Genomic DNA, 22,970 nt, shown 5'->3' with positions numbered 1-22,970 from the left:
AGCACGAAGATCTCGGCGAGGACGTCGCGGAAGTCGGGCCGCGCGGCCAGGCCGGCGTCGACCTGGCGCACGTACGCGGCCCACGCGCGGAACGCGTACTCGGGCTCGAGCCGCCGCAGGTGGTACTCGAGCACCATGATCAGCTGCGTCTCCATCTCGGCCGGGAACTGCGCCAGCGCGTCCAGGAACGACTCGTCCACGAGCTCGCTCGAGTCGAGCTTGACCAGCGCCCACAGCCGGAACCGGTAGTCGAGCTCGGCCGGGGCCACGCGCTGGACGTCGGCGAAGAGCGCGAGGATGCGCTCCCAGTCCTGGAACCGCGGCGAGTCGCGCAGGAACTCGTACAGCTTGAACCGGTCGCCGAAGACGTAGAACCGCGAGGACACCACGGCGTAGGCCGCGCGCCACAGCCGCCACACGTCGTCGGCCCGCCCGTAGTCGCCGGCGGCGGCCAGCGCCAGCAGCTCGCGGTGCTGGTCCTCGGGCCTGGCCGGCAGGTCCGCGAGGTCCTCGCGCGGCCGCGCCGGGCCGCCGTCGCCGTCGCCGCGGCCGGTCGCGTACCCGGCCGCCCACGCCGCGGGCAGCAGCGCGGCCGGCCGCGTGCCTAGCACGCCGCCGGCGGGCCGCAGCCGCCGCCCGGGCCGGCCGGCCGGCCGCCGGTGGCCGAGCGCGAGCAGGCTGGCGGGCAGCAGCCGGCGCCGCAGCGCCAGCCGTGCGGCCAACGCGGCCCAGCACCCGCGGATGGACCACTGCAGCACTTTGTGTCGATTGTCCGAGAGGCCTAGCAGGCCGCGCCCGAGATCGACGGCGAGGGCGCGCCTGGACATGCTGGAACGCCCGTCAGGGCGGATGAGAAATTGAGCGCGTGCGCGCGGCAGCCACGCGTCTGAGCGCCGCACGTCGGATGGAGGGGGCCCGTGACGCCAGTCGGCACAGGCGGAGATGCGGGGCGAAGGCGTCTGCCGGGGAAGGGGTGCAGACGTCGTCTGCTCGACGGTCGTGTAATTTTTTCGCGGTCGCCGAGCTAAAAACCGGGATCACCGCCGAAAAGGCGGCGGTTAGCCGGCTGAGAAATTTTCAGACGACGGAGCGAACGCCAGATCGCACGCCACCAGACGCACGCCGCCGGCAGGAAAGGGCCGGAACGGACGCGGACGAGGCCGCAGAGCGCACAGACCGACGCGCAGACCGAACGGGGCACAGCCGGGCGCCAGAGAGCCCGAGCAAGCGAGCATGCCGCCGGAGAAGAAGACGTTTGGCCGGCGCCGGACGGCGCCGGAGGGCATCCGGGACGGCCGCGCGGACGCGTACAAGTACAGAGGTAGGCTGGGGGCGCGCCGGGCGCCGGGGGCGCGCGAGGAGCTCGAGCTGACGGGCAGTGGACGACATCAAGCGCAGCATCGGCCACAACGCCAAGATCAAGCGGCAGTACCGGCGCACGCTGGTCAAGATGGGCCTGGACCCGGCGGAGTCGGCGGCGCTGGCGCGGCCGGGCCGGGGAGAGGGGGCCGAGAGCGGGGACGCGGCGGAGGGCGCGGCTGGCGCCGCACGCGGTGCGGCTGAGAGCGCCGCACGTCCTGCGGCTGAGGACGCCGCACCGCGTGCGGCGCGGGCGGGCGGGCGGGCAGCCGCACGCGGTGCGGCGCCAGCCGCACCCCCTGCGGCGCGCTCGCGCTTCGCCCGCCAGCAGGCCGCCGCCGCCGCCGCCCGCGACGCGCGCGAGGCCGCCGCCGCCGCCGCCGCCGCCCGCGCCGCCGACCGCGACCGCCGCGTCGCTCAGCGCGCCGCCGACCGCCGCAAGATGACCAAGACCACGCGCAAGGGCCAGCCGTCGTTCGGCGCGTCCATGGAGGTCATCCTCGGCAAGCTCCAGCGCCGGCAGTAGGCCGAGCGCCGAATACATCCCTTCCAACCGTAGCCCCACCCGCAGCCACCTGCCCCGCCCAGCTATCCCCCAGTGGCGTCCAGCATGCGCTCGCGGCTGGCGGTGCTCTGCGCCGTCGGCGCCCTCATCCTTCTCTTAGGCCGGCTGTACTCCACCCCGTCACCCACCTCGCACCCCACCCCCCGACGCCCCACGCACGCATCCCCAGACATGTCGGCAGTGCGCATCCCCGCGCTGGCCGAGCACACGGCCTCGGTCATCTTCCTCCACGGCCTCGGCGACTCGGGCAACGGCTGGCGGTTCCTGGCGGACGAGTTCCGCCGGCTGCAGAAGCTCAACCACGTCGCGTTCGTGTTTCCGAACGCGCCCATCCAGAAGGTCACGCTGGTACGGCGGCGGGCGCGCAGGGCTGACGCAGAACTTCGGGATGGAGATGCCGTCGTGGTACGACATCCAGCAGCTCAACAAGATCGAGCAGAGCGAGGACGAGGCGGGCATGCTCGAGAGCGCCGGGCGGCTGCGCGCGTACGTCGACGCCGAGATCGCGGCGGGCATCCCGGCCGAGCGCATCGTCATCGGCGGCTTCAGCCAGGGCTGCACGATCAGCGTGCTGGTGAGTAGCCGCGGGCGCGGGCGCTGACCCAGACCGGCCTGACCACGGACCGCACGTTTGCCGGCGTCGTCGGCCTGTCCGGCTACCTGCCGCTGCGCGACAAGATCGCCGGCATGCACACCGCCGCCGGCAAGGCCACGCCGTTCTTCTGGGGGCACGGCACGGACGACCAGGTCGTCAAGTACGAGTACGGCACGGCGTCCAAGGCCATCCTCGAGGCCCTCGGCCAGCCGCTCGAGTTCCACACGTACCCGGGCATGACGCACAGCACCTGCCCGCGCGAGCTGGGCCACGTGCTCGACTTTCTCGAGCGCCGGCTGCCGCCGCAGTAGCTACGTTGTATTGAGCCATGTACATCTACCCCCGCGGCTTCTTGCGCGCGTGCGCCCGGCCCGCCGGCGACGCCGACCGCGACCCGCCGGCCGGCCGCGCGCGCTCCTCGTCCCGGTCGAGGAACTTCTGGACCTCGGACTTGGGCCGGCCGGCCTCCACCGTGATGGCGTCGCGCTCGGCCCGCCGCTTGCGCGGCTTGGGCGGCGACTCGTCCTCGGTCACGTACGGCGACGACGGCGACACCGACGCCGGCGACGCCGTGCTCTGCGCGATCGACGCGGCCCTGCCGTCAGCGCGCCCGCGCCCACGCTTACGCCTTGTTGCGCGTGTTGCGCCCGCTCAGGCACCGCTCCAGATGCGCGGCGTACCGCGCCCCGGAGATCTTGCGCGCGCAGTTGGCGCACTCGAAGTAGCTGGTCTCGGGCGTCGAGTCCCGCCCGTAGATGTCCTTGCTGGCCTGCTGCACGTAGTGCTTGCACTTGAGCGACGAGCACCGCGCGCACGGCACCTGGCTGCCCTTGGCCTCGTAGAACGCCTTGAGCGCGATCTCGTACGACAGCGGCTGCACGAGGTCCTGCAGCAGGCCGACGCTCTGCGGTCAGCGCGGACGGGGGGGCACTTACCAGCGCCGAGATGTTGACCTTGAGCTGCTGCTCTGCCATTCCGCCGATCCGCGGGCCTGTGTTGCCGTCTCGGCGGCCGTGCGGGTTCGTGGCCGGGTGCGCCGCTGAAGGCCGGCAGCGCTGCGCCGCGCGGGACGCCGGATGGGGCCTAAGCGCGGCGCGGCGCGACGGTTGCGGCTGCAGCTGCGCGCGCGCGCGGTTATCACACGGTGTCGCCACCGGTGGGCACCGGTGGGCCACGGCGGCCGCCGCGCCGCGGCCGGCGGGCTGCGCGGGTTGCGCCGGCGGGCTGCGCGCGGCGGAGGCGGCGGAGGCGGCGGCGGGGCGGCCGGCCGCGGCGCGTGAGCCGCACGTCGTGCGGCTCACGCCGCCGCACGCCGTGCGGCCCTAGCCAAGCCACCGCCACGGCGCCGGCGCCACGCCCCCGACGTCATCCGCAGCCGCCGCCCGCCGCCGCCGCAGCCCGGCGCAGCCGCAACTCGCGGCCGCGGCCGCGCGCGTCCGAGCGTCCGTGCGGAGTCACCGGGTAACCGCCCCGCGGCTGTATTCGGCTGGGCTCTTGTCGGGTGATCAGCAAGTAGGTCGACATGCCCAATTCGGCAACCACAATTACGGCGGAATCAAGCGCAATTTTTGTCCTCACCGTCCAAACGCCGCCCCAGTCTCCTCCACACCACCGCCAACCACCCCACGAGCGTCTCCAACCGCTGCAACACACCTCCGGGACCCCGCCAGCCGACGCGCACCGTCCCCGACGACGTCGCCGTCCTCCACCGTCCTCCGGCCGGTCTACCAAGCGCGAACGCTGCGGCAAGCCAGCGCCCAATAGCCGTCTGCCGCCGGCGCCGCGGCTTACAGCGCCCACACACGCGCACCGCGCCTGCAGCGCACTCCCGCGCACCAGCTCCAGCACCAGACGCAATGGCCGACGTGGCCAACCCGGCCCCCAGCGGGGCCGACTCCTGCGACGTCCTCATCAGCGGCACCGGCCTCGTCGAGAGCATCCTGGCAGCGTAAGTCTCCGCCCGGACGAGCTGACAACAGCGCCCTCGCCTGGCAGGGCTCGCGCGTGGTCCATCTCGACAGCAATGGCTACTACGGCGGTGCGTGGGCGGCGCTCAACCTGGACGAGCTGCGGACGTGGGTCGACCGGGTCAACGCCGGCGCCAGCGGCGCCGACGCCGCCTTCGCGGACGCGTACCTCTACATCTCGCGCAACCTCGAGTCGCGCAAGTACGCGGTCGACCTGAGCCCGCACGTGCTGTTCACGCGGTCGGACCTGCTCTCGCTGCTGATCAAGAGCCGGGTGTCGCGGTACCTCGAGTTCAAGCCCGTGGGCTCGTTCCACACGTTCGAGCAGGACAGCTTCGAGAAGGTGCCGGGCACCAAGGAGGACATCTTCACGAGCCAGACGCTGACGCTGCTGACGAAGCGGTCGCTGATGCGGTTCATCAAGTTCGTGGCCGAGTACGAGACCAGCCCGGCCGTGTGGACGCCGTACCGCGCGCGGTCGATCTCGACGTTCCTGGCCGAGAAGTTCCGGCTGGAGCCGCCGCAGATTGTCGAGCTCGTGCACTCGATCGGCCTGTGCGTGTCGCCGGACGTGCCGACCGAGGACGCGCTGGCCAAGATCAAGCGGTACCTGGTGTCGATGCAGGTCTTTGGCAACTTCCCGGCCGTGTACTCGATGTACGGCACGGCCGGCGAGCTCGCGCAGGGCTTCTGCCGGTCGTCGGCCGTGGCCGGGTCGACGTACCGGCTCGGCACGGCCGTGACCGCGTTCGACGCGGCGTCCGGCGTGGCCACCCTCGACACGGGCGAGAAACTGACCGTGACCGAGAAGTACGTGACGTCGGCCGGCAAGACCGGCGGCGCCGAGGTCACGCGCATGGTCGCCATCGTCGAGAAGGACTGCGCCGAGTGGTTCGCCGAGGGCGAGTCCGCCGCGGTCGTCATCTTCCCCCCCGGCACGCTCGACGGCAACAAGTACGCCGTCCAGGTGCTCGTCATGGGCTCCGGCTCCGGCCAGTGCCCCACCGGCCAGGCCATCTGGTACCTGTCCACGGTCGAGCCCGGTGACCAGGGCCGCAAGGAGCTCTACCTGGCGCTCGAGAAGATGGAGGAGGCCATCCTGCGCGAGTCCACCGAGGACTTTGAGCTCGACGTCGGCGAGGAGGACATCCTGTACCTGCCCAACGGACTGCCGACCATCAAGTCCGTGCGGCTCGGCGAGAGCCTGCGCAACTTCGTGCCCAAGGAGGCGCTCAAGTACCTGCTCAAGCTGTCGTACTCGCAGACGACGGGCCCCGCGCCGGCCGGCGCCGGCCGCGAGCTCTTCACGGCCGCGCCCGGCATCGACATCTCGTTCGACGGGGCCGTGGCCGAGGCCCGCGCGCTCTACGAGGCCGTCACCGGCGCCCAGGACGACTTCTTCGACGTCGACTTCGAGGACGACGACGACGGCGCGCCCGCCGACGCCGGCTCCGACAGCGACCACGCCGAGGTCGCCGGCGAGATGACGATCTGACATTGTGTATCCCATAGTCCATGTATTCTACTAATGAGTCCGCGGGCTCTTGGCCATCAGCTCGACGCTGCGGTCGAGGAACCCGGCTGCGCCGCCGGCCCGGGCGACCACGTCCGCCGGCGCCAGCGCTGCCGGCGCCCGCTCCAGGCCCAGGATCGCCGCGTTGCGCGTGCTGGGGATCCGCAGCATCTCGCGCTCGACCGCCCAGCCGACGGCGGCGGCGACCGTCGCCACGTGCTCGACCAGGGCGCCGTAGGTCGAGAGTTTGACCGGCGCGCCGGCCGCGTCGACCGCTCCGGCGCTGTGGACCGGGTATCGGTGCTTGGCGCCACTCAGCGCGTGCGAGCAGCACGGGATGACCATGAACGGTCGCCCGAGCAGCGGGATCCACGGCGTCAGCTCGTCCGAGTGGTTGCCGATCAGGAACGTGTCCGGCCCAAACGGCCGCGCGTGGATCCGGTCGCCGAGCGCGGCCGCGCGCGCGGCCGCCGCGGCGTCTGGGACCGCCAGGTCCGGCACCAGCACCTGCTCATGCAGGGCGGCCTGCACAGCCTCGGGGAACGTGGCCCAGGTCTTGCGCCGCCGCGCGTCCAGCCCGTAGCCCCGGTAGCCCTCGCTCAGCAGAATGTAGACGAGCACGCCGTTGCCGCAGCCGACGTCGACAAACTCGAGCCGGTCGGCGGCATACGCGGCGTCGGTCGCCGCCCGCGCCCGCCACAGCTCGATCAGAAACGCGGCGATGGCGAGGTCCTCGAACACGTGCTTCTTCGGGTCGGTGCTCTCGACCCACCGCTCGATCAGCGTGTGCGCGTGCCGCGCCTTGAGCTCGGCGTACCGCGTTTGAAACGGCACCTGCGCGACGACCTGGTCGTGGTGCACACGTTTTTTGTAGCCGTTGGCGACGCCCTGCGAGTGCTTGTGTGCAGTCTGTAGCAGTCGCAGCGCAGTCCGTTCCAGACGGTTGTCCAGCACGCCGTCCTCGGTCACCGTCGTGCCGTCAAAGAACCGGTAGGAGATCATCATGTTGCGGCTGCGCGACGCAAACGTCAGCACCAACGCCGCTACGTTGGGGTGGTAGAACGGGATCTCGTCTGGACCCGATACGTGGGGCACGTACATCACCGACACAAACTCCTCGTGGGGCAGGGCCTCGAACGCTGTCGCCGTCACCGCCGCCAACGTCCTCGCCGGCTCGCGGTGTCGAATCAGCAGGCACGACTGCAGCAGTGGCTGGTCCTTGGCGGTGTTGCGGGGGACAATCACCCGCACGATCCGCCGGACGACATTGGCAAGGACGGGGCCGAAAAAGTCAGAGGTGTGCCCGGTTTCTGGCGGAAAATGCGTCGATCTGGTTGTTTCCACCCCGATACCAAAATCGCTGACGCCCTTGGCCATGGAAGCCTCGTCCGGGGCCGTATCGAGCAGGATATCGGCGCGAATGATGTTGGACGAGTTGATGTTCGGATGCAGGATCAGGTTGATCATTGCCGTCTCATAGTCCGCACGGCCGAACGCGGCCGCCCCGGGGAGCCCGAGGATTGTCTGCCAGCGCCTGATGCCCTCGGGGGGGGCCAAGGGCGTCGGGTACAGGCGGACAGGCTCGATTTTGGTCATACGGTCGGCTGGCGGGGAGAAGCATCGAAAATTTACGACGCAGGGTAAGGTGCGGTGTGCGACTCGTCTCCCGCGAGCGCTGCGGGGATCTGAGCCGCACGGCGTGCGGCTGCTGCACTGGCGTGCACCCGACGGGGTCCCGTGACTGCTGCGGCAAGGGGGATGAGCCGCACCACTCGGCCTGCAGCCGACAGCCCCGACTCGAGCCGCACGGCATGCGGCTCTCTCAGCCGCACCGCGTGCGGCGCACTAGCGCTGACAGTACATTCTATGCTACTCCGATCCGTGCTCCTGGCAGACACGGTCCAGCAGGTCCGCCATGCTCTTGCACAGGCGGCCCACGTCGCCGCCCAGCTTCTGGCTCGACTCAAGCGCGGCCTGCATGGTCGGCACGTACGGCGCCAGCAGCCGGTACCGCGCGTCCGGGTCCTCTTCGTCTTGGGCGTCGTCCTTGTCGCCCGGCGCAAACAGCGCCAGCCGGGCAAACGGGTTGCTGTTGCCCACCGGCAGCACATGTTTGTCGGCGTCGGCATGCACCCACTCGGGCCAGGCGGCCAGGTCCGCGTCCGGCGCGGCCTGGTCGACCAGGCCGAGCTCGAGAAAGCGCAGGAAGGCGGTCAGATGGCCGGCAGCGTTCGGCACGCGCTCGAGCCCCGGCGCGGCCGCCAGCTTGTACGTCGGTTCGGTCGCGCCCAGGCGCCAGCCGAGAAGTGTGCCGAAGCACTGCAGCGTCTTGTGCCACTGCCGGCGCACGATCTCGCGCGGCAGCGCCTCGCGGCTGAGTAGAAACGTGAGCGCCTTGGTCGAGTCTGCCCGTATCTCGGCGTTGATGTGTGTCATGGCCGAGTGCACGTACAGCGCCAGCGTGTTTGCGTGCAACGCCAGCGCGGCCTCGGGCACTGCAGCGAGCAGCGCGAGCGCGCCGGACCGCACCGACCGCGCCTCGTCCAGAATCAGCGGTGCCGTCGCCAACACGACGGACGAGTCCGGCGTCTCGGGCAAGTGCGTTTGCAGGTACTGGAGTGCATCTGCGTCAGCCACGGCCACCAGCTACGTACCTTTGCGCACCGCCGACGAGTGGTGTTTGGTCAGCGACAGCTGATGTGCGAATGCCTCGTCGCCGACCCTTCCGCCGAGCGTCTGCGTCGGTATCCCGATCGCTGTCGTCAGCGTGCCCGGCGCCAGACCTACCCTTGGCCTTGAACCCGAGATCAGTGTGTGCTGTGGCCTTCGGCTTGGTCTTGCCGACCCGGAGCTTGGGTTTCTGCTGTCAGTGGAGCACGGCCGATCACGTACCACAAAGTCCTTCCGCTTCTCCTTCTTCTTGCGTGCGGAGCCCATGGTGTCTGGATCAGCGCGACGGTACTGGGGACGGCGACGAAGTTTTTCGGCTTCGGGATAGTCACGTGCTACCACCTGAGACAAACGCGCCGCACTCTGTGCGGCTCAATTACACGCCGCACTTTGTGCGGCTCGCCATGGCCTAGTCTACTCTCGATAATCGTTTATGTAGTATGTACAGAGACTCCCGGCGCGCCTCCGCGCCGGCCTGCCGCAGCAGGAATGCGCTTGCGATGATGTCAAAAATGCACGGCGAGTGGCCTGCCGCGCTCTACTGCAGCAGCTGGTCGATCTCCTTGAGCTTGTGCTGGATCAGATGCCTGGACGAGCCGCCGATGATAGTCTCGATGTAGTAAATGTCGTCGGCCAGCTCGAAGCGCTCGCGCTCGAGCTTCTTCATGATGCGGCCCTCGTCCTCCTTGTCGACGACCTTCCGGCCGCGCGACCGCAGACCAGTCACGTACTCGATCTCACGGGCGATCTTGCGCAGCCCAGTCGCCAGCAGCTCGCGCTCGGCCGGCGTCGGCACAAGCGTACCATCGCGCAGCCGGTCGAGCAGCACGCGGTCGAGCACTAGCGAGCTGCCGCACTCGGCGGCCAGCAGACCGGCCTCGAGCCGAGTGGCCAGACTCAGCGGCTGGCCCATGGCGCTCTCGAGCGATGCAATCATCCGCTCCATTTCGACCATGGCGATCGCGCGCAGCCGGGCAAACTCGCCCGGCTTCTTGGTCTTGGAGATCCAGTCTATACGCACTTTGCGCAACCGCCGGGTGTACTTGGTGTGGCCCTTGGGCTGCAGAGGCGGCAGCGTCGTCGCGTGCACGACCGCCTGCAGAAACTGCTTCTGGTTCGTGCGCACTATGGCGTAGCTGCGCATGGCGCCCCGGCTCGACCGCAGCAGGCTAAAGACCTCCTCGGGGGTCGAGATAGCCCAGCGGCTCGTCAACAGCACCCGCACGATCTCAGGCGTCAGGAACTGCGACGTCAGGTACGGCCGGAAGTAGCCCATGAATGTCTTGGCGTCAAAAGCCGGCCACCGGAACCGCTCGGCGCGCTCCTTGGCGGTCCCGCGCACCTTGCGGCTCTCCGGCGTCAGACGCACCAACCGCAAGATGCCCATAAACACGGATGCGACGGCGTCGAACGAGGGCGCCAGGCCCTCGGCCCGCAAAAAGTGCACCATATCGAACGCGGCCTGTGTGCGGCCGGCAGCGACCATCGCCATCAAGTACGGGCTCACACAGCTCTCGGGCAGACCCTCGAGCTTGAATACACTCGTGAGCGTCTCGTTGAGAGCGTCCAGAAGCGAGCCGTACGTCTCGATCTCTGTCGGCGACAGAAACACCCGCGACTTGCGCTCCACGTCCTTTCTGAGCAGCTCGCACACGAGCGCGTACAACCGGGCGTCACGGCCGCCGAATGCAGCCGACTCGGTCCAAGCTGCGCGTACCGCCGCCAGAATCGTCGGAAACGCTTCAGCCAGGGTCGGGCCGAAGCTTGGCAGCTGGTTGGCCAGCAGGAACCGCACAAGCTCATTCAAGTACCGGCCCTGGCTGTCCGTCGCCGCAACACCCGCGAGCCACTCAGTCACAGCCTCGGGCGTCTTGGCCATGCCCGCGAACTCGGCGCCCAGCCGGCGCACGAGCTCCTTCCGTCCGGCGCGGTCGCACGCGAACGGCACCGCTGTAGGCTCCGTCATCTTGCTGGCGTCCACCAGAATACGCATCCGGTCCATCGGCGCCTCCGTCAATCCAACCGTCGTCGGTTTGGGCATGCCCGATCCCAGCTCCGAGGTGTCGAGCGCATCCAGGTCCAGCCGCACCCGGTACAACTGCTGCGCAATGTCTGCCGGGCTGGCCAGCATGGCCACCAGCTTGCCGATGTCGTCCGCCACGTAGAACGGATGAAAGCTCGTCACCAGGCTCTCGGGCACAGTCACGTCTGGGTCCAGCGGAATGATCAGCTGGTTGATCGTCCGGTAGAACTGCACGGGTTCTAGGTCGTTAGTCGACGCCGGCGGCATCCACGACGACTCACTAGGCTTCTTCGCCGTCGCCGGCGAGCTGGTGGCCGAACGCCCAGTGTGCGCCGTGGCCTCGGCCGCCGGCAACAACTGAGGCCGTGTCGTGTCGGGTGTGAGGTTTGACGCCAGTGTAGCACCGAGATGCCGCCGGAGCGGCGGCTTCGCGGCCGTCCGCAGCGTGCGTACGCTCGTCTGCCGCACACACACGCATGCTTCACGTCGGAGTCTGTCTGTTGCGCGTGCTCGCAGGCCGCGACTGACCGCGCCAGCGCTCAGGCCATTGGCGGTAGCACGAGCCGGCATCCCTGTCTGTTGAGCTTGTCGGCGCGCTGCTCAATCCGTTGCGCAGGCGTCCCACTCGGCCCTGTATGGCACGCGTGCGTATGCCCCTGAGGATCGATCCGCCGATTGCCTTCTGGCGCTCTCGAGGGCGCTCGTGTGCAGGAATGAGCGGATGGGTCGCAAGAGTGCCTGGACAAGTCGCCAATCTCGAAGAAATTTTCGCGGCCGGCAGCGGGAGCGGCCCGGCACGTGACTAAAATCACGTGCACCACCTATGTGGAAATTTGTCACGTGTTTTTTTCCCGAGATCTGACAGCTGCGCCGCACGCTGGAAGGCGCAGTCACATGACCAGTCGTCGCAGCCGCCGCTCAGTGTCCCGTCGGTCGCGCCACCGGCTGGCAGCTCTCAATTGAGCTGTGTAGACGGCCGTCCGCGACCGGGACCGATCTCGCGGCGCCTGTGCTCGCACGCCTGGACCGGCTCAGCAAGCGCGGTTGGCCGGACCGGCGGCAGAGGCCAACCAGAGACGGCTTGGCTGCTAGGGCTGGGCCTGGCTATATGCACACGTGACTTGTACTCTCAACCCTACGGCCAGCCATAACTCCCAGCTAGGGCTTGGTCGCGTCCCTCCCAAATGTGACTGTTTCTCGTTACTATTGGCGCTCCGCCCTTAGTGTGCAAAATTTCTTATTACCCGGTGCCAGTTCCGCACTGTAATTTTTACCCATATCAAAAAATCGAGATCTCTTTTCCCTTTCTTCTCTTCACTGTTGTCGCATCTCGCATTCACCACAGAACAAATTATTCACAATGCCTGTAAGTGCTACTGGGTCTACGTCTCCGAGAAGGAACATGGCTGTCCTGGCCGGTATCATGCTCTCATGCAGTGGCCTCTTTCGCCGTTCACTGGCGTCATGTTCCGCGATCTCGGAGACGTTGTGGGGTGACTATCCCAGATCTCTCTGTGACCAGTGCTAACAATATTGCAGAAGGAAGTCAAGGACATCAAGCTCTTCCTCGAGCTGGCCAGAAGAAAGGACGCCAAGACTGCCCGTATCAAGAAGAACGGCAGCAAGCTCATCAAGTTCAAGCTCCGCTCCTCGCGCTACCTGTACACCCTCGTCCTCTCGGACGCTGAGAAGGCCCAGAAGCTGACCCAGTCGCTTCCTCCTGGACTCACCGTCACTGAGGTCTCGAAGAAGGCTTAAGCGGTTCAAACTACCGGCGGAGCTTATTCCACATGATTCAACACTGCAGTGTACCTTAATATCCAACGAATACGTTTACGTGTATGCGAGTGTTTGTATAAAAGTGTGTATAGACAAAGGTCGTCATTGGAATAAGAAATGCAATAAAAAAGTCATCATTCTTCTACTAGTATCTGTCGAGCTGTTCGATTTGTAGCATTTTCAGCGTGTGCCTGCTAGCCACAGGCTTGGGAGTGTTGTTACCGACACACGACGTGCGCTAACGGCTGTTCACGTACGAAATCACGTAGGAACCCACGCGGTGCTTCCATGAATTACAGGCGGCTCGACCGCGGCAGCATGCATGCGATGTTCGAAATGTCATATGTATCATGTATTTTTTTTATTTTTATGAATAGAAAAAAAAAAAACATAAAAAAAAAAGTAGTGAGATCATTACATACACATAGCCAGCGGTCAAATTCGTCGACCACTCGTACAATAGTTGAAACATGTAGAACACGTCACATAGCGTAAGTCTGGGAAGTGTGAAAAGAAGAAAGGCATTTTTGAACAGGTCCAAAATAGTAGTCCTCCAGCATAGCTTATGACGAGAACTTTTAAAGAGAAACTTTTCTAGGCGGGCGATGCAGATGCAAATGATGTTTTGCGCAAGCCTGCCAACGCGTCTACTCGCAGAGAAGGCTCTTCGCACCCTTCTCGGAGCAGACGTAAACGACCTCGCAGTTGTCGTTGAAGCCGTTAAAGCCCGTCGACGCCGACAAAGTGTAGGCTCCGAGATCCTCGAAGTACATCCAATCGCCGACGTCGAGCGCAAAGGGCAGAGAGCATCTCTCTGAGATGCAGTCAAGGCCGTCGCAGGTGGGGCCCCAGACCGACGTGACCTTGGAGCCCGTGGCGTTGCCGGGCTGATTGTACATGAACTTGTTTTTGTGCGTCAACACACGCGGCACGGGGTGCTGGTGGTCGTACAGGATGCAGTTCATGTTGCCGTAAACGCCATCGTTGAGGTAGATCATGTATGCCTCCTCGGGCTGCATGACCGTGCGGCGGGCAATCACATGGCAGGCCAGTGTGAAAGCCGAGGCCACATAGTAGCGGCCCGGCTCGGCGATGACACGCACGGTCGACGGGAAGTGCTTGTCGATGCACGGGCCAACAACCGACGCGATGTTCTCAAACGTCGAGTTGCCAAAGCCGCCACCGATGTCGAGGCACTTGAGGTCAAAGCCGAACTCGAGAGCCAGGTCAAACACCTTGCGGGCGTTCTCGATGGCCTCGATGAAAGGCTCCGAGCGCGAGGCACCCGAGCCGGTGTGGAAGCTGACACCGGTCACATTGAGCTCGAGGTCACGGGCCAGGCGCAGCAGGTCCGGTACGACCGACATGGGCGCGCCATACTTGTTGCTAAGCTGGCACAGACTGGCCGAGTCGTCGGTGATAATGCGCAGGAAGAGCTCTGCCTCCGGGAAGTAGCGCTTGACCTTGTAGAGCTCGTCGGCGTTGTCAAAGGTCATCTTGCGGACATCACGCTGAGCGGCGTAGCGGATGTACGACGCCGTCTTGCAAGGATTGGCGTAGATGATGCGCGAGGCAGGCACACCGAGGTCGAGAACGGCGTCGATTTCCTTCTTGGAGGCGCAGTCAAAGCCCGTGCCCAGCTGGGCCAGCAGCTTGAGCACCTTCTTGTCTGAGTTACACTTGACGGCTAGGATAGTCAGCACTGTTCCGAGACATGCATATGCCCAAGCGGCACATCGCCGCGGTGCGTGCAGGCGTACAGTGCCGCAGTGGCGTCGGCGCAGCAAACTTACCATAGAAGGGCTCCACGCGTGGGATGTTGAGCTTCCAACGCTTGTGCTGACGGTAGACCTCGCCCATGTCAGCGACGAAGAACGGGTCTTCGCCGCCCGGAGCGCACCCGTCGATGTCGACACGGGCGACACGGCCACGAAGCGCGCGCGAGATGAGAGCCTTGGAATCGTTGACCTCGACCTGCGGACCGGGAACGGGCGCTACATGATGCTGGAGCGGCACAATCGCGGAGGGCGCCATGGCGGCGTGAGCGGCCCGAGACGGGCTGACGATCGAGTCGTCGTGTGCGAAGAAGGAGGTCGACGAGTCCGAGCGCGAACGCTGGGAGTCGGGAAGCTGAGCGAGGGAAACGACGGCGACCTGAGCGGAAGACATTCGGCAGGCTGATGGGCCCGATCTGCTGTGCCTTGGCGGGCGCAGTTACCTTCGGGGCGGAAGGTATAAGAGATTAAAAGAGGTGTCGAGACAGATCTCGACCTATCCAACCGGCTTCTTAAAAAGGTGGCGGGATGTCGTTGAGCACACTGCGGGACTTTTGGCGCTGCAGTGGAAGGTCAGGCGCGACGTCTTCAAACGGAGAGAACGCGAAGAATCTGACGACGGACGGAATGATGGGCAACTTAGGCACCTTTTGACGGGAAGGCCCTAAACGGAGCAGGTGAGGGTGAGTCTTTAAATAGAAATCTAAAGAGCAGACGAGCTGGAGAGCGCCGAAACGGATTCAACAAGGAATGGTCCTTTCTGAAACGCTCAGTCTCGATCAAAGATCCCAGGCAGTCTGAAAAGTTTGTCTAGAGGGATATACCGACGGGTAGCTTTCGTTCCTGCGGTGCGGAGTGCGAAAAACCGGAGATTGTCGTGGAGGTGAGGAAATATCGCTGGAGATGGTCTCGGCGGATATAAAAAAATTTCTATATAGAAAAAAAGTGCCTCTCTAGTCGTGCCTGTCTCCGATTGGGAACATTTTGTGTTGTTGTTTTCTGCGCAAAGGCTATATGACGGCGACTGGGTAACAGTGACATAGAGCTGCGCCTAAAAGAGTCGAGGGGTATGGCATATACTAAGCGCGGCGCGACACATAGGCGTGCTTGTTAGGTCAGCCCCCGCCACGTGCTGACTCAGGCAGCGTCGGCTGAGGCAAGCTCTCCCGACCGAGCAATAGAGTGGCGGTGCGAGCGGCAGTCAGCGTACGCGTGCCGGCGGGGGCACAGGTGGCCTCGGCGCGGCCGTCCGCGTAGCTCTCGTACTGCGAGGAACGGGCACACGCCCTAGCGGCTGCCGATCTGCGCGAGTTTCGGTAGGTTGACGCAGCTGCGGCGCACTGTGAGCCGGGCGGGGCGTCAGTGTGATTCAGTAACGGTGTGATCGGAAATACTGTGAGCGTATTTTTGACGCCGCAGTGCGCTGCACGCTACTGCACGTACGCTGCGGGTTACAGCGGGCCCGTCCGCGGCCAGTGAGCGCCCTTACCCTTGCTGCGCCCCGGCGAGCCGCACAAAGACGTGTGGCGGTGCGCGTCCTCATCGGACAACGGACATCGCGACGGCCCGAACAAAGCGCGCACGCGTGGGCGTTAATTTTAGATCAACAAGCGACCGACACAGGTCAGAGATCGGCAGACGCGTCTCCTCGGCCGGCCGATTGATGGGCGTACGCATCCAGCCAGCCGCCGTCTCCCCACCTCTGCGCGGCCTTTTTCCCGCAATTCGCGCGCGACAGCCATTGCATCGCAATTTGCCTCGGATCCTCCCCCGATCCGTGCCTGTGCCGAACCGCCACCTGTCGCACGCCCCCCTGCGCGTGTACTCTGCCGTACGAGCGCGTAGCGTAGGTCTTGCAGCCGGCGTGTCCCGCCAGCTGCCCGCTTTCTGCAGAGCCATGGGCACCGCCGCCGAGGCCAAGCGCATCGGCACGCTCGGCCCGCTCGTCTGGATCGATATGGAGGTGTGTTCCGAGCGCCGACACCGGTTGGGCTGCGCTGACCCCAGGCCACCGGCCTCGACGTCTACAATGATCAGATCATCGAGATCTGCTGCATGATCACCGACGCCGACCTCAATCTACTCGACGACGTGGGCTACGAGAGCGTCGTGCACTGCTCCAAGGCAAAGATGGACGCCATGGACGAGTGGTGCGTCACCCATCACGGCCAGTCCGGCCTTACGGCCAAGGTAATTGCCTCAACCCGCACCATGGCCGAGGTCGAGGCCGAGCTGCTGGCGTACATCAAAAAGTATGTGCCCACAGAGCGGCTGGGGATTTTGGCCGGAAACTCGGTGCATATGGACAAAGAGTTCATGCGCAAGGACATGCCGTCGGTCGTGCAATACCTGCACTACCGCCTCGTCGATGTCTCGACCATAAGCGAGTTGGGTAAGCGCCGCATCCCCCAGCGTTGGTTGCAGCGACCGCCAAAGACGTACGCGCACACGGCCAAGAGTGACATTCTCGAGAGTATCGCCGAGCTGCAGTGGTACTACGATAACTGGCTGGTCGCCGAGTCGGATTCCCAAAATGTTGTCTAGATTACAGTCTATATCCAAGCCCAAACAATAAATACACAAAGGAGCGGACAGACACAAGCGTGTCTACATGATGTCGTGATTGTGCGCGTGGTGCGCGTGTGTGTCCTGGCCAAGCCGGCCACGCTTGACGCGACGCCGGTCAAAGACCGTGACGATGGCGGTCTCGTAAACGGTTTCGATTACCACGTTCGGGCCGATGGTCGGAGTGGGTGTGACGGTGGCGGCCGACGCAGATTCTGTGGCCGACGCCAGCTTGTTGCCTCGCTTGGCGGTTGACACGGACTGCGACGAAGTCGCGGACTCAGTGGAGGAGCGGGTCGACCAGCGGCGGGAAGTAGATCTGGAGCTGGAAGATGCTTTGGAGCTGGAAGCCTTTGTGGATGACTTGGCTGACTTGACGGACGTCTTGGACGACTTGGACGACGCCTTCGACGTCGAGTAGGTGGCTTTGGATGTCGAGTAGGTGGCTTTGGACGTCGGGTAGGACGACTGGTAGGACGTCTTGGAAGCCTTGGACGACGTCTTGGACGTCTTCGAGCTCGAGCTGGTCGACGTCTTGGTCGCCCCCGTCTTGCTAGTCGAGCTCCAAGCACTGGACGAGGTCGTCGCTGAAGTCCACGTTGATGACGCCGCGCTCGTCGTCGTCGCCGGCGTCATGTCGCTCAGCGTAAACCCGCACTGACCCGGGTATTTGCGTGCCGACAGCGGCTGCGGAATCCAGCCGTCCTCAACTCCGGTAAAGAAGTTCCAGCCGCCGTAGCCGGCCTGAGACCAGAAGAAGTAACCACCGCTCGAGGACTCGTAGACGTCGAGCTGGGCTTCGACGTAGCGCCGCACAGCCTTCTTGAGGTCGTTTGACCAGCTGTCGGACGAGTCACTCGTGCACGAGCAGCCGTCCTCGTCGCAGGACTCGGCGCCGACCGTGGTGCCGTTGGCGTAGATGCAAATGTCGGCGGCCGCCGACCACTCGCCGACATAAGTCGGCAGATCGTTGTTGGACGAGCTCAGCGAGTCAGCCAGCGAGCACGTCTTGTTGATGTGGCCATCGATATCCAGGGCCTTGTCCGAGTCCGTATAGACCTGGTACTGGTGTGTGTCCAGGCCGAGCTCCCAGTACGACGCATCCACGGTCGACTGCATGTCGGACCAGTACGAGAACTCGGCAAACGAGTCGTGCATGATGATGATGGGCTGGCTGTCGACCATCTCGTCCCGAATGGCCGAGAACGAGTCGATGTAGAACGTCCGAGTGATCTCGAGATCGTTGGGCGACCAGGAAATGGGCTCGTTGACGATCTCGAGTCCACTGATCACGTCCGAGTAGTTCGAGGCCGAGTACTTGGCGGCCAGGGTTTTGAGCACCGACAGCGTCCGGTACATATTGGTGAAATCGCTCTGCCACTCGACGTTGCCGGTCCGACCCGAGTTCTCGAAGCCGTTCTGGGAGCCGGGAGCGCCGTGCAGGTCGATCCAGACCTTGAGGTCGGCGTTGCGGGCCCAGACGATGGCCTGGTCGAGGTAGTCCATGGCGCCGGCCACGTACGGCTCTGACGAGTTGTTGTCGATGGCCCAGTAGCCGATGGGAATGCGTAGCGTGTTGATGCCGTACCCCGCCAGCGCCTGCACCGTGTCTTCGGTGAACCAGGTCTCCCAGTGTGTCTGGAGGAGCGACGAGCACTCGTCCTTGCCGACGGACTCGCACAGCGTCCACTCGTCCACAACCGAGTCGGACGCGTTGTTCCAGATGTCGCCGCCGAGCCACTTTTCGAGGACGAGCCAGCCGCCGACGTTGATGCCGCGAATAGGGTCGGCCGCGGCCGGGCACACGGCCAGCGCGGCCGTCAGAGCGAGCGTGAGGAGCCGCATTAAAGGAATGGCAGGCCGAAGCACAGATGGAAAAGATCGCGGAACAGGCCAGGGCGCGGTCCGTTTATATATGCTCTTGTCGGCCGGGCGTCCTTCCCTCCAGCGCTCTCGTCGCCATGGCGCCAGCTGGCTGCCACCGGCCGTAGACTCTAATCGCAATCGGCCGACGTTTAATGACAGGAGAGTGCCGTTCCTGCATTGGCGCGGCCCACGAACGGCTAGCCGGGCCGGCAACGCGTACTCTGGGGCCGCGGGCCCCGTGCCGGCCGCGGCCGGCGGACGGTGCCGCCGCGACGCCTGTCTGCAGACGCCCTTCGGATGCAGTTGACTGGACGGCAATTTTCCTGAGACCGCTAGGCCGGGAATTTACTGGATCGGGCATGGTGCCGAGCTAGTTTGTGTGCGCGCCGTTACATATTGACAGATTCAATTAAACCTTCTTTTTCCTGCAATTTGCTCCCGTCGCACGGCGCACAGCGTTCACGACCCCCAGGGGCGTCAGGCACGGTCTGGGCAGCCGCGAACAGACACCTTACGGCCCACTCAGGCCATGGTTGCTGCAGCGGCCACCCGTCCCGGCGCAGGCGGCCACGGGCACCGGGCTGCCCAGAGGAATGCACGGCTACTAGCGCCGCCGGCGTCTCGCACTACCAGAGACAGGATGAGCACGGCTGACACTATACTAACCTGGATCGGACGCGTGGACCGCACAAGAGCTTGGCTTTGTTAGTGCAAGCTGCCTGCAGAATCGTGCAGCGGCCCGCAGAATCGTGCAGCTGCGTGCATACACGTAATGGCGCGTGCGTAGCAACGACGACATGGTGCATGTGCAACCGCCCGGCACAGCTAGTGCTGCAGCTGCGTGCTGCAGGAACGCCCCTGCAGTTTCATGTCGCACCGCGCCTGGCCGTCTGCCCCGTGGGTCTGCGGCTGAGGCGGGGGTGCCCGATGAGGGCACGCACCGAACACAACGGCCGGTTCCAACAGTCTGGGTCGGTGCGGCGCGGCGTTGCGGCTCCCGGTGGGCCGTCCGGGGAGCGCTGCCGCAGCCATCCGTCACACCCGGCCACCGGCGCTCCCTGCCGGTCCCGGATTAGCGGATCTGTAGCCAACGGTGCAGCCAGTGGCACTCCAGCCGTGATCTGTGGGTCCGGATGATACACGAGCTGCACCAGCTGCCGAAATTACACGCCCCAGCGGGCTCGGGCACGCGCGTGCGTCCGCTAGCGGTCTCGGATCGTCCACGGCCGCTGCAGGCTATCCCTATGCCGCCAAGCGGCTGTGAGCCGCCACATCCGCGACATGTCTCAAAGAGCGCTTTTAGGGGCGCTCTGGTCCAGACCGTCGCGTCGTTCACGCGACAGTCGCGCACGTTGCCAAGTAGAGAGAATCGACAGCCGCCCACGGCCGCCGGCGGCCGGCCGCGGTGGCGGACCGCTGCTGATTAGCGGCCCCGATTAGATACGGTGCGTCCCAGCCGGGATGACGTGTCGCGGACCTGTCGCTACCCGACAGCTGCGTGCCAAGCCTGCGTTCCCGGTGCGTTACCGGGACAGCCCTGCAGGCCGCTCGTGAACAGAGACAGGCGACGGACGACTCGTGCGCGACCACGCGGCCGAGACACGTTCGTGGCGGCCGCGGGCTGCATTCTCGCCATGGCCAGGGGATGTGAGACCTGCGGTTGCCGTCCGCCCGAAAGAGGGCCGAGTAGGAGTGCCGTCCGCTAGACGCCGTGGTGGCCTAGTGCTGCACTACAAGCGCACCTCCGGTGCCTTGCTACTAGGCGAAAGTTTCGGCCTTCGGCGTCCGGGGTAGCGCTGAAGTCCGCATACGGGTGCGCCACGGCTGGCCGGCTGGGCGCTGCACCGGCGGCCACGACCAACACGGACGACCAGCCCACTACAAGGTCGACGGGATCGCAGTCCAGCCCGGCGGCCGGCACCTACGTCGGCACGGTGCCGGCAGAGGCGGGACCGTGACGCGCGTATGTCTCACGATCGACGCGAGCCGCTTTTTTGTGCCGCGACGCGCGCCAGCGTCACGCGGCGCACGCGCACGCGGGCCGCGCAAGCCGCGCGCGGTGCGGCTTGCGCGTTCGAGCCGCACTACTTGCGGCTCAGCACCGGCCAGCAAGCCGCGCCGCATGCGGCTAGCCGCCGCACCGTGTGCGGCTCAGATTGCGCCAATCAGAGCCACACGTGACTGCTTTCGGCACACGTGATAGCATCACGTGGGCGAGCGGGGCTATCAGCGGAGCGGCGCGCGACGCATGCGGCACATCCGTCCCAGCGCCACCCGCATGCGGCACACCCTTCCCGTCGCGCGGCAGCCGCTCACCTGACCTTCTCATCACCTCCAGCCAGAATTCCCGTGATATCCCCCCAGGCTACACACAAGCACGTCCGCGAACAGCAGCAGACCTTCTGGAAGACCAGACGACAGGCGGAGTGACAGCAACCCCCCTCAGGTAAGCGTAGACGGCGCGGCGCGTGCGGTGGCGCGCGCGGCGCGGTGGTGCGGCGCGGCGATGGCCGGCTCACGGGACTTGCACGGGACTGCGCGCTACGCGGCGCGCTACGCGGCGCGCAGCGTGGGCGCGGCGGGCAACGGGAACGCGTGCTGACCGGCAGAATGTCATCAGCAGCGCTCGCGAACCGACAGGTAAACAAGCGCAAGCGTGAAGCAGGTGGATACAAGTTCGACGACGACGGTAGGTGCCGACACGGGTCCGCTGACGCGCAGACAAGGACAAGGAGCCCGTTGCAATCGACAGCGCGCTGATCGACCAGACGCTGTCCAAGTCACCGGGCAGCAAGGAGCTTAACGGACACGAGCTCGCGAGCGAGGCACTGATGGCGCAGGGATCCCAGTCGCCGCACGCGGCGCACCTGCAGGAGGCGACGCCGATTCAGGGCCACTTTGGCGACCAGATGGCCGGCCGGGCCGAGTTCCTGGGCCAGCAGGGCGCGGGCGCGAACCAGGCCAAGCCCGCGGTCGGCACTGAGGAGTGGCACCGCATCCGCCGCGACAACCACAAGGAGGTCGAGCGGCGGCGGCGGGAGACGATCAACGAGGGCATCACTGAGCTGGCCAAGATCGTGCCCGGGTGCGAGAAGAACAAGGGCTCGATCCTGCAGCGCGCGGTCCAGTACATCCAGCAGCTCAAGGACAACGAGACGAGCAACATCGAGAAGTGGACGCTCGAGAAGCTGCTCACCGAGCAGACCATCGCCGAGCTCTCGTCGTCGAACGAGAAGCTCAAGGTCGAGGTCGAGCGCGCCTGGCGCGAGGCCGACGCGTGGAAGAAGACCTGCGCGAGCGCGGGCATCAAGAAGAAGCAGGGCGAGTAGCCTGCGGCGGTAGTTATGTACATGTAGGTATGGCTGTATTATTTAACGCGTTCTCTGGGAATCTGAGCCGTGGCCGTGAGCACGCCGGTCGCGTGCGCGGCGAGCACGCCGTGCGCGCGCACGCGCCCGCTGCCGATCGTCATCACGCACGAGCTGCCGGCGTAGGTGACTGTGCTGCCGTCGGGCTCGGCTTCTGTGCCGGACCGGCTGGCGGCCACGAAGACTGTGGGTTCGGTCTGCTCGACGAGCGGCTCGAGCCGCTGCGCCCAGTACCGTACCGTAGCCATGTCTGCTGCCGCGCCGAGATGCCGGTCCGTGGCCTGCCAGGCCATCGGGCAGAGAAGCAGCCGTGCGCCTGCGCCGGCCGCGAACCGCGCGAACTCGTACGCCTCGAACGGGGCCTTGAACGCCCGCGGATTCAAGTCCATGCAGATTCCGACGGCGGTCGTCACCGGTGTCCCGCGCACGTTGAGCTCGAACGTGCTGAAGCCTGGGCCTTCCTCAGCCCACCGCTCGTCGACGTGATAGAGAAAGTGCTTGCGGTACTTGTGCACGACGCGTCCGCTCTGGGCGACCACGGCCGAGTTGTAGCGTCGGCCGCCGGCCAGCTCGGCGAATCCGGCGACCACGGCCGCGCCGCCAAGCGCTTCGGACGTCCGCAGCGCCCATGCGGTCGTCCGCGCCTGCGCTGAATCATCCTCGAGCTCGCCGGCGATGGCGTCCGCGTCTGCAAACAGATAGCCTGCCGTCAGCCCGTCCATGCCGGCCACCTACCGCTCAGCGCGAGCTCGGGCGCAACGAGCACGTCCACACGCGAGCCGCGCGCGGCTGCTGCGACCAGCGGTTCCAGTAGCCGGTCGGCCTCAGCCATGTTGGCCGCCGTCTGGCCGATCACCGGTGCGTTTTGCAGGCACGCGATCGAGATCTCCATCCTGCGTAATCGCGCCGCCAGCCGTCTGAGCCC

At 65.7% G+C, this 22,970-nt stretch overlaps 13 protein-coding genes across 13 annotated transcripts; 6 read left to right on the top strand and 7 right to left on the bottom strand.

Moving 5' to 3' along the window:
- Positions 1-1,233: 1,233 nt before the first annotated feature.
- V1510DRAFT_404896 (uncharacterized protein) lies at positions 1,234-1,885 on the top strand (the record flags this gene model as incomplete). The annotated part of the gene is made up of 3 exons (XM_066932293.1): positions 1,234-1,321; positions 1,380-1,483; positions 1,688-1,885. The coding sequence occupies 3 exons, from the start codon at positions 1,234-1,236 to the stop codon at positions 1,883-1,885; spliced, it is 390 nt and encodes a 129-aa protein (XP_066786978.1).
- A 210-nt stretch (positions 1,886-2,095) lies between these two features.
- Positions 2,096-2,830, top strand: V1510DRAFT_369795 (Phospholipase/carboxylesterase/thioesterase; the record flags this gene model as incomplete). Its single annotated transcript, XM_066931404.1, has 3 exons — positions 2,096-2,272; positions 2,304-2,498; positions 2,531-2,830. The coding sequence occupies 3 exons, from the start codon at positions 2,096-2,098 to the stop codon at positions 2,828-2,830; spliced, it is 672 nt and encodes a 223-aa protein (XP_066786977.1).
- On the bottom strand, positions 2,686-3,695 carry V1510DRAFT_422579 (uncharacterized protein). The gene is made up of 3 exons (XM_066934813.1): positions 3,455-3,695; positions 3,146-3,423; positions 2,686-3,114 (listed from the first exon to the last, which is right to left on the bottom strand). The coding sequence occupies exons 1-3, from the start codon at positions 3,491-3,493 to the stop codon at positions 2,856-2,858; spliced, it is 576 nt and encodes a 191-aa protein (XP_066786976.1). The 5' UTR covers positions 3,494-3,695; the 3' UTR covers positions 2,686-2,855.
- A 394-nt stretch (positions 3,696-4,089) lies between these two features.
- On the top strand, positions 4,090-6,037 carry V1510DRAFT_382848 (GDP dissociation inhibitor-domain-containing protein). Its single transcript, XM_066931665.1, has 2 exons — positions 4,090-4,467; positions 4,499-6,037. The coding sequence occupies exons 1-2, from the start codon at positions 4,376-4,378 to the stop codon at positions 5,979-5,981; spliced, it is 1,575 nt and encodes a 524-aa protein (XP_066786975.1). The 5' UTR covers positions 4,090-4,375; the 3' UTR covers positions 5,982-6,037.
- Positions 5,989-7,707, bottom strand: V1510DRAFT_422575 (uncharacterized protein). The gene has a single exon (XM_066934812.1). The coding sequence runs from the start codon at positions 7,593-7,595 to the stop codon at positions 6,012-6,014; it is 1,584 nt and encodes a 527-aa protein (XP_066786974.1). The 5' UTR covers positions 7,596-7,707; the 3' UTR covers positions 5,989-6,011.
- On the bottom strand, positions 7,708-9,083 carry V1510DRAFT_422573 (Rix1 complex component). The gene is made up of 4 exons (XM_066934811.1): positions 8,892-9,083; positions 8,787-8,859; positions 8,654-8,755; positions 7,708-8,623 (listed from the first exon to the last, which is right to left on the bottom strand). The coding sequence occupies exons 1-4, from the start codon at positions 8,934-8,936 to the stop codon at positions 7,869-7,871; spliced, it is 975 nt and encodes a 324-aa protein (XP_066786973.1). The 5' UTR covers positions 8,937-9,083; the 3' UTR covers positions 7,708-7,868.
- Positions 9,084-11,429, bottom strand: V1510DRAFT_422571 (uncharacterized protein). The gene is made up of 2 exons (XM_066934810.1): positions 10,974-11,429; positions 9,084-10,931 (listed from the first exon to the last, which is right to left on the bottom strand). The coding sequence occupies exons 1-2, from the start codon at positions 11,260-11,262 to the stop codon at positions 9,208-9,210; spliced, it is 2,013 nt and encodes a 670-aa protein (XP_066786972.1). The 5' UTR covers positions 11,263-11,429; the 3' UTR covers positions 9,084-9,207.
- Positions 11,430-11,983: 554 nt separating this feature from the next.
- On the top strand, positions 11,984-12,623 carry V1510DRAFT_422570 (60S ribosomal protein eL38). Its single transcript, XM_066934809.1, has 2 exons — positions 11,984-12,058; positions 12,232-12,623. Exons 1-2 carry the CDS (start codon positions 12,053-12,055, stop codon positions 12,448-12,450), a joined length of 225 nt encoding a protein of 74 aa, XP_066786971.1. The 5' UTR covers positions 11,984-12,052; the 3' UTR covers positions 12,451-12,623.
- Positions 12,624-13,118: 495 nt separating this feature from the next.
- Positions 13,119-14,640, bottom strand: V1510DRAFT_408323 (pyridoxal-dependent decarboxylase; the record flags this gene model as incomplete). The annotated part of the gene is made up of 2 exons (XM_066932446.1): positions 13,119-14,173; positions 14,265-14,640. The coding sequence occupies 2 exons, from the start codon at positions 14,638-14,640 to the stop codon at positions 13,119-13,121; spliced, it is 1,431 nt and encodes a 476-aa protein (XP_066786970.1).
- Positions 14,641-15,702: 1,062 nt separating this feature from the next.
- V1510DRAFT_422567 (uncharacterized protein) lies at positions 15,703-16,861 on the top strand. The gene is made up of 2 exons (XM_066934808.1): positions 15,703-16,209; positions 16,254-16,861. The coding sequence occupies exons 1-2, from the start codon at positions 15,910-15,912 to the stop codon at positions 16,788-16,790; spliced, it is 837 nt and encodes a 278-aa protein (XP_066786969.1). The 5' UTR covers positions 15,703-15,909; the 3' UTR covers positions 16,791-16,861.
- V1510DRAFT_422565 (glycoside hydrolase superfamily) lies at positions 16,774-18,937 on the bottom strand. Its single transcript, XM_066934807.1, has one exon. The coding sequence runs from the start codon at positions 18,654-18,656 to the stop codon at positions 16,854-16,856; it is 1,803 nt and encodes a 600-aa protein (XP_066786968.1). The 5' UTR covers positions 18,657-18,937; the 3' UTR covers positions 16,774-16,853.
- A 2,081-nt stretch (positions 18,938-21,018) lies between these two features.
- Positions 21,019-22,067, top strand: V1510DRAFT_422562 (uncharacterized protein). The gene is made up of 3 exons (XM_066934806.1): positions 21,019-21,123; positions 21,287-21,366; positions 21,399-22,067. Exons 2-3 carry the CDS (start codon positions 21,288-21,290, stop codon positions 22,004-22,006), a joined length of 687 nt encoding a protein of 228 aa, XP_066786967.1. The 5' UTR covers positions 21,019-21,123; position 21,287; the 3' UTR covers positions 22,007-22,067.
- Positions 22,045-22,937, bottom strand: V1510DRAFT_369826 (carbon-nitrogen hydrolase; the record flags this gene model as incomplete). Its single annotated transcript, XM_066931405.1, has 2 exons — positions 22,045-22,748; positions 22,781-22,937. The coding sequence occupies 2 exons, from the start codon at positions 22,935-22,937 to the stop codon at positions 22,045-22,047; spliced, it is 861 nt and encodes a 286-aa protein (XP_066786966.1).
- Between the last annotated feature and the right edge of the window lie 33 nt (positions 22,938-22,970).

Source organism: Dipodascopsis tothii, assembly GCF_038497935.1.
Source record: "Dipodascopsis tothii strain CBS 759.85 unplaced genomic scaffold V1510scaffold_37, whole genome shotgun sequence".
NCBI classification, from domain to species: Eukaryota; Fungi; Ascomycota; class Lipomycetes; order Lipomycetales; family Lipomycetaceae; genus Neoaidaea; species Neoaidaea tothii.
The sequence above is the reverse complement of the archived record's forward strand: the minus strand, read 5'-3'. Positions and strand labels throughout refer to the sequence as shown.

Excerpts from the sequence above, each read along its gene's own strand:
- V1510DRAFT_422562 (XM_066934806.1), top strand. The coding sequence starts at position 21,288 with ATGTCATCAGCAGCGCTCGCGAACCGACAGGTAAACAAGCGCAAGCGT. Across the intron at positions 21,367-21,398 it reads ATACAAGTTCGACGACGACG|ACAAGGACAAGGAGCCCGTT; the intron begins GTAGGTGCCGAC and ends GCTGACGCGCAG.
- V1510DRAFT_422573 (XM_066934811.1), bottom strand. The coding sequence starts at position 8,936 with ATGGGCTCCGCACGCAAGAAGAAGGAGAAGCGGAAGGACTTTGTG. Across the intron at positions 8,756-8,786 it reads TCTCGGGTTCAAGGCCAAGG|CGATCGGGATACCGACGCAG; the intron begins GTAGGTCTGGCG and ends CGCTGACGACAG. Across the intron at positions 8,624-8,653 it reads CTCGTCGGCGGTGCGCAAAG|ATGCACTCCAGTACCTGCAA; the intron begins GTACGTAGCTGG and ends TGGCTGACGCAG.
- V1510DRAFT_382848 (XM_066931665.1), top strand. The coding sequence starts at position 4,376 with ATGGCCGACGTGGCCAACCCGGCCCCCAGCGGGGCCGACTCCTGCGAC. Across the intron at positions 4,468-4,498 it reads GTCGAGAGCATCCTGGCAGC|CGCCCTCGCCTGGCAGGGCT; the intron begins GTAAGTCTCCGC and ends AGCTGACAACAG.
- V1510DRAFT_422575 (XM_066934812.1), bottom strand. The coding sequence starts at position 7,595 with ATGACCAAAATCGAGCCTGTCCGCCTGTACCCGACGCCCTTGGCCCCC.
- V1510DRAFT_422579 (XM_066934813.1), bottom strand. The coding sequence starts at position 3,493 with ATGGCAGAGCAGCAGCTCAAGGTCAACATCTCGGCGCTG. Across the intron at positions 3,424-3,454 it reads AGGTCAACATCTCGGCGCTG|AGCGTCGGCCTGCTGCAGGA; the intron begins GTAAGTGCCCCC and ends CGCTGACCGCAG. Across the intron at positions 3,115-3,145 it reads CGCAACACGCGCAACAAGGC|GGCCGCGTCGATCGCGCAGA; the intron begins GTAAGCGTGGGC and ends CGCTGACGGCAG.
- V1510DRAFT_422565 (XM_066934807.1), bottom strand. The coding sequence starts at position 18,656 with ATGCGGCTCCTCACGCTCGCTCTGACGGCCGCGCTGGCCGTGTGCCCG.
- V1510DRAFT_422571 (XM_066934810.1), bottom strand. The coding sequence starts at position 11,262 with ATGCCGGCTCGTGCTACCGCCAATGGCCTGAGCGCTGGCGCGGTCAGT. Across the intron at positions 10,932-10,973 it reads GGCGACGGCGAAGAAGCCTA|AACCCGTGCAGTTCTACCGG; the intron begins GTGAGTCGTCGT and ends CTAACGACCTAG.
- V1510DRAFT_422567 (XM_066934808.1), top strand. The coding sequence starts at position 15,910 with ATGGGCGTACGCATCCAGCCAGCCGCCGTCTCCCCACCTCTGCGCGGC. Across the intron at positions 16,210-16,253 it reads TCGTCTGGATCGATATGGAG|GCCACCGGCCTCGACGTCTA; the intron begins GTGTGTTCCGAG and ends CGCTGACCCCAG.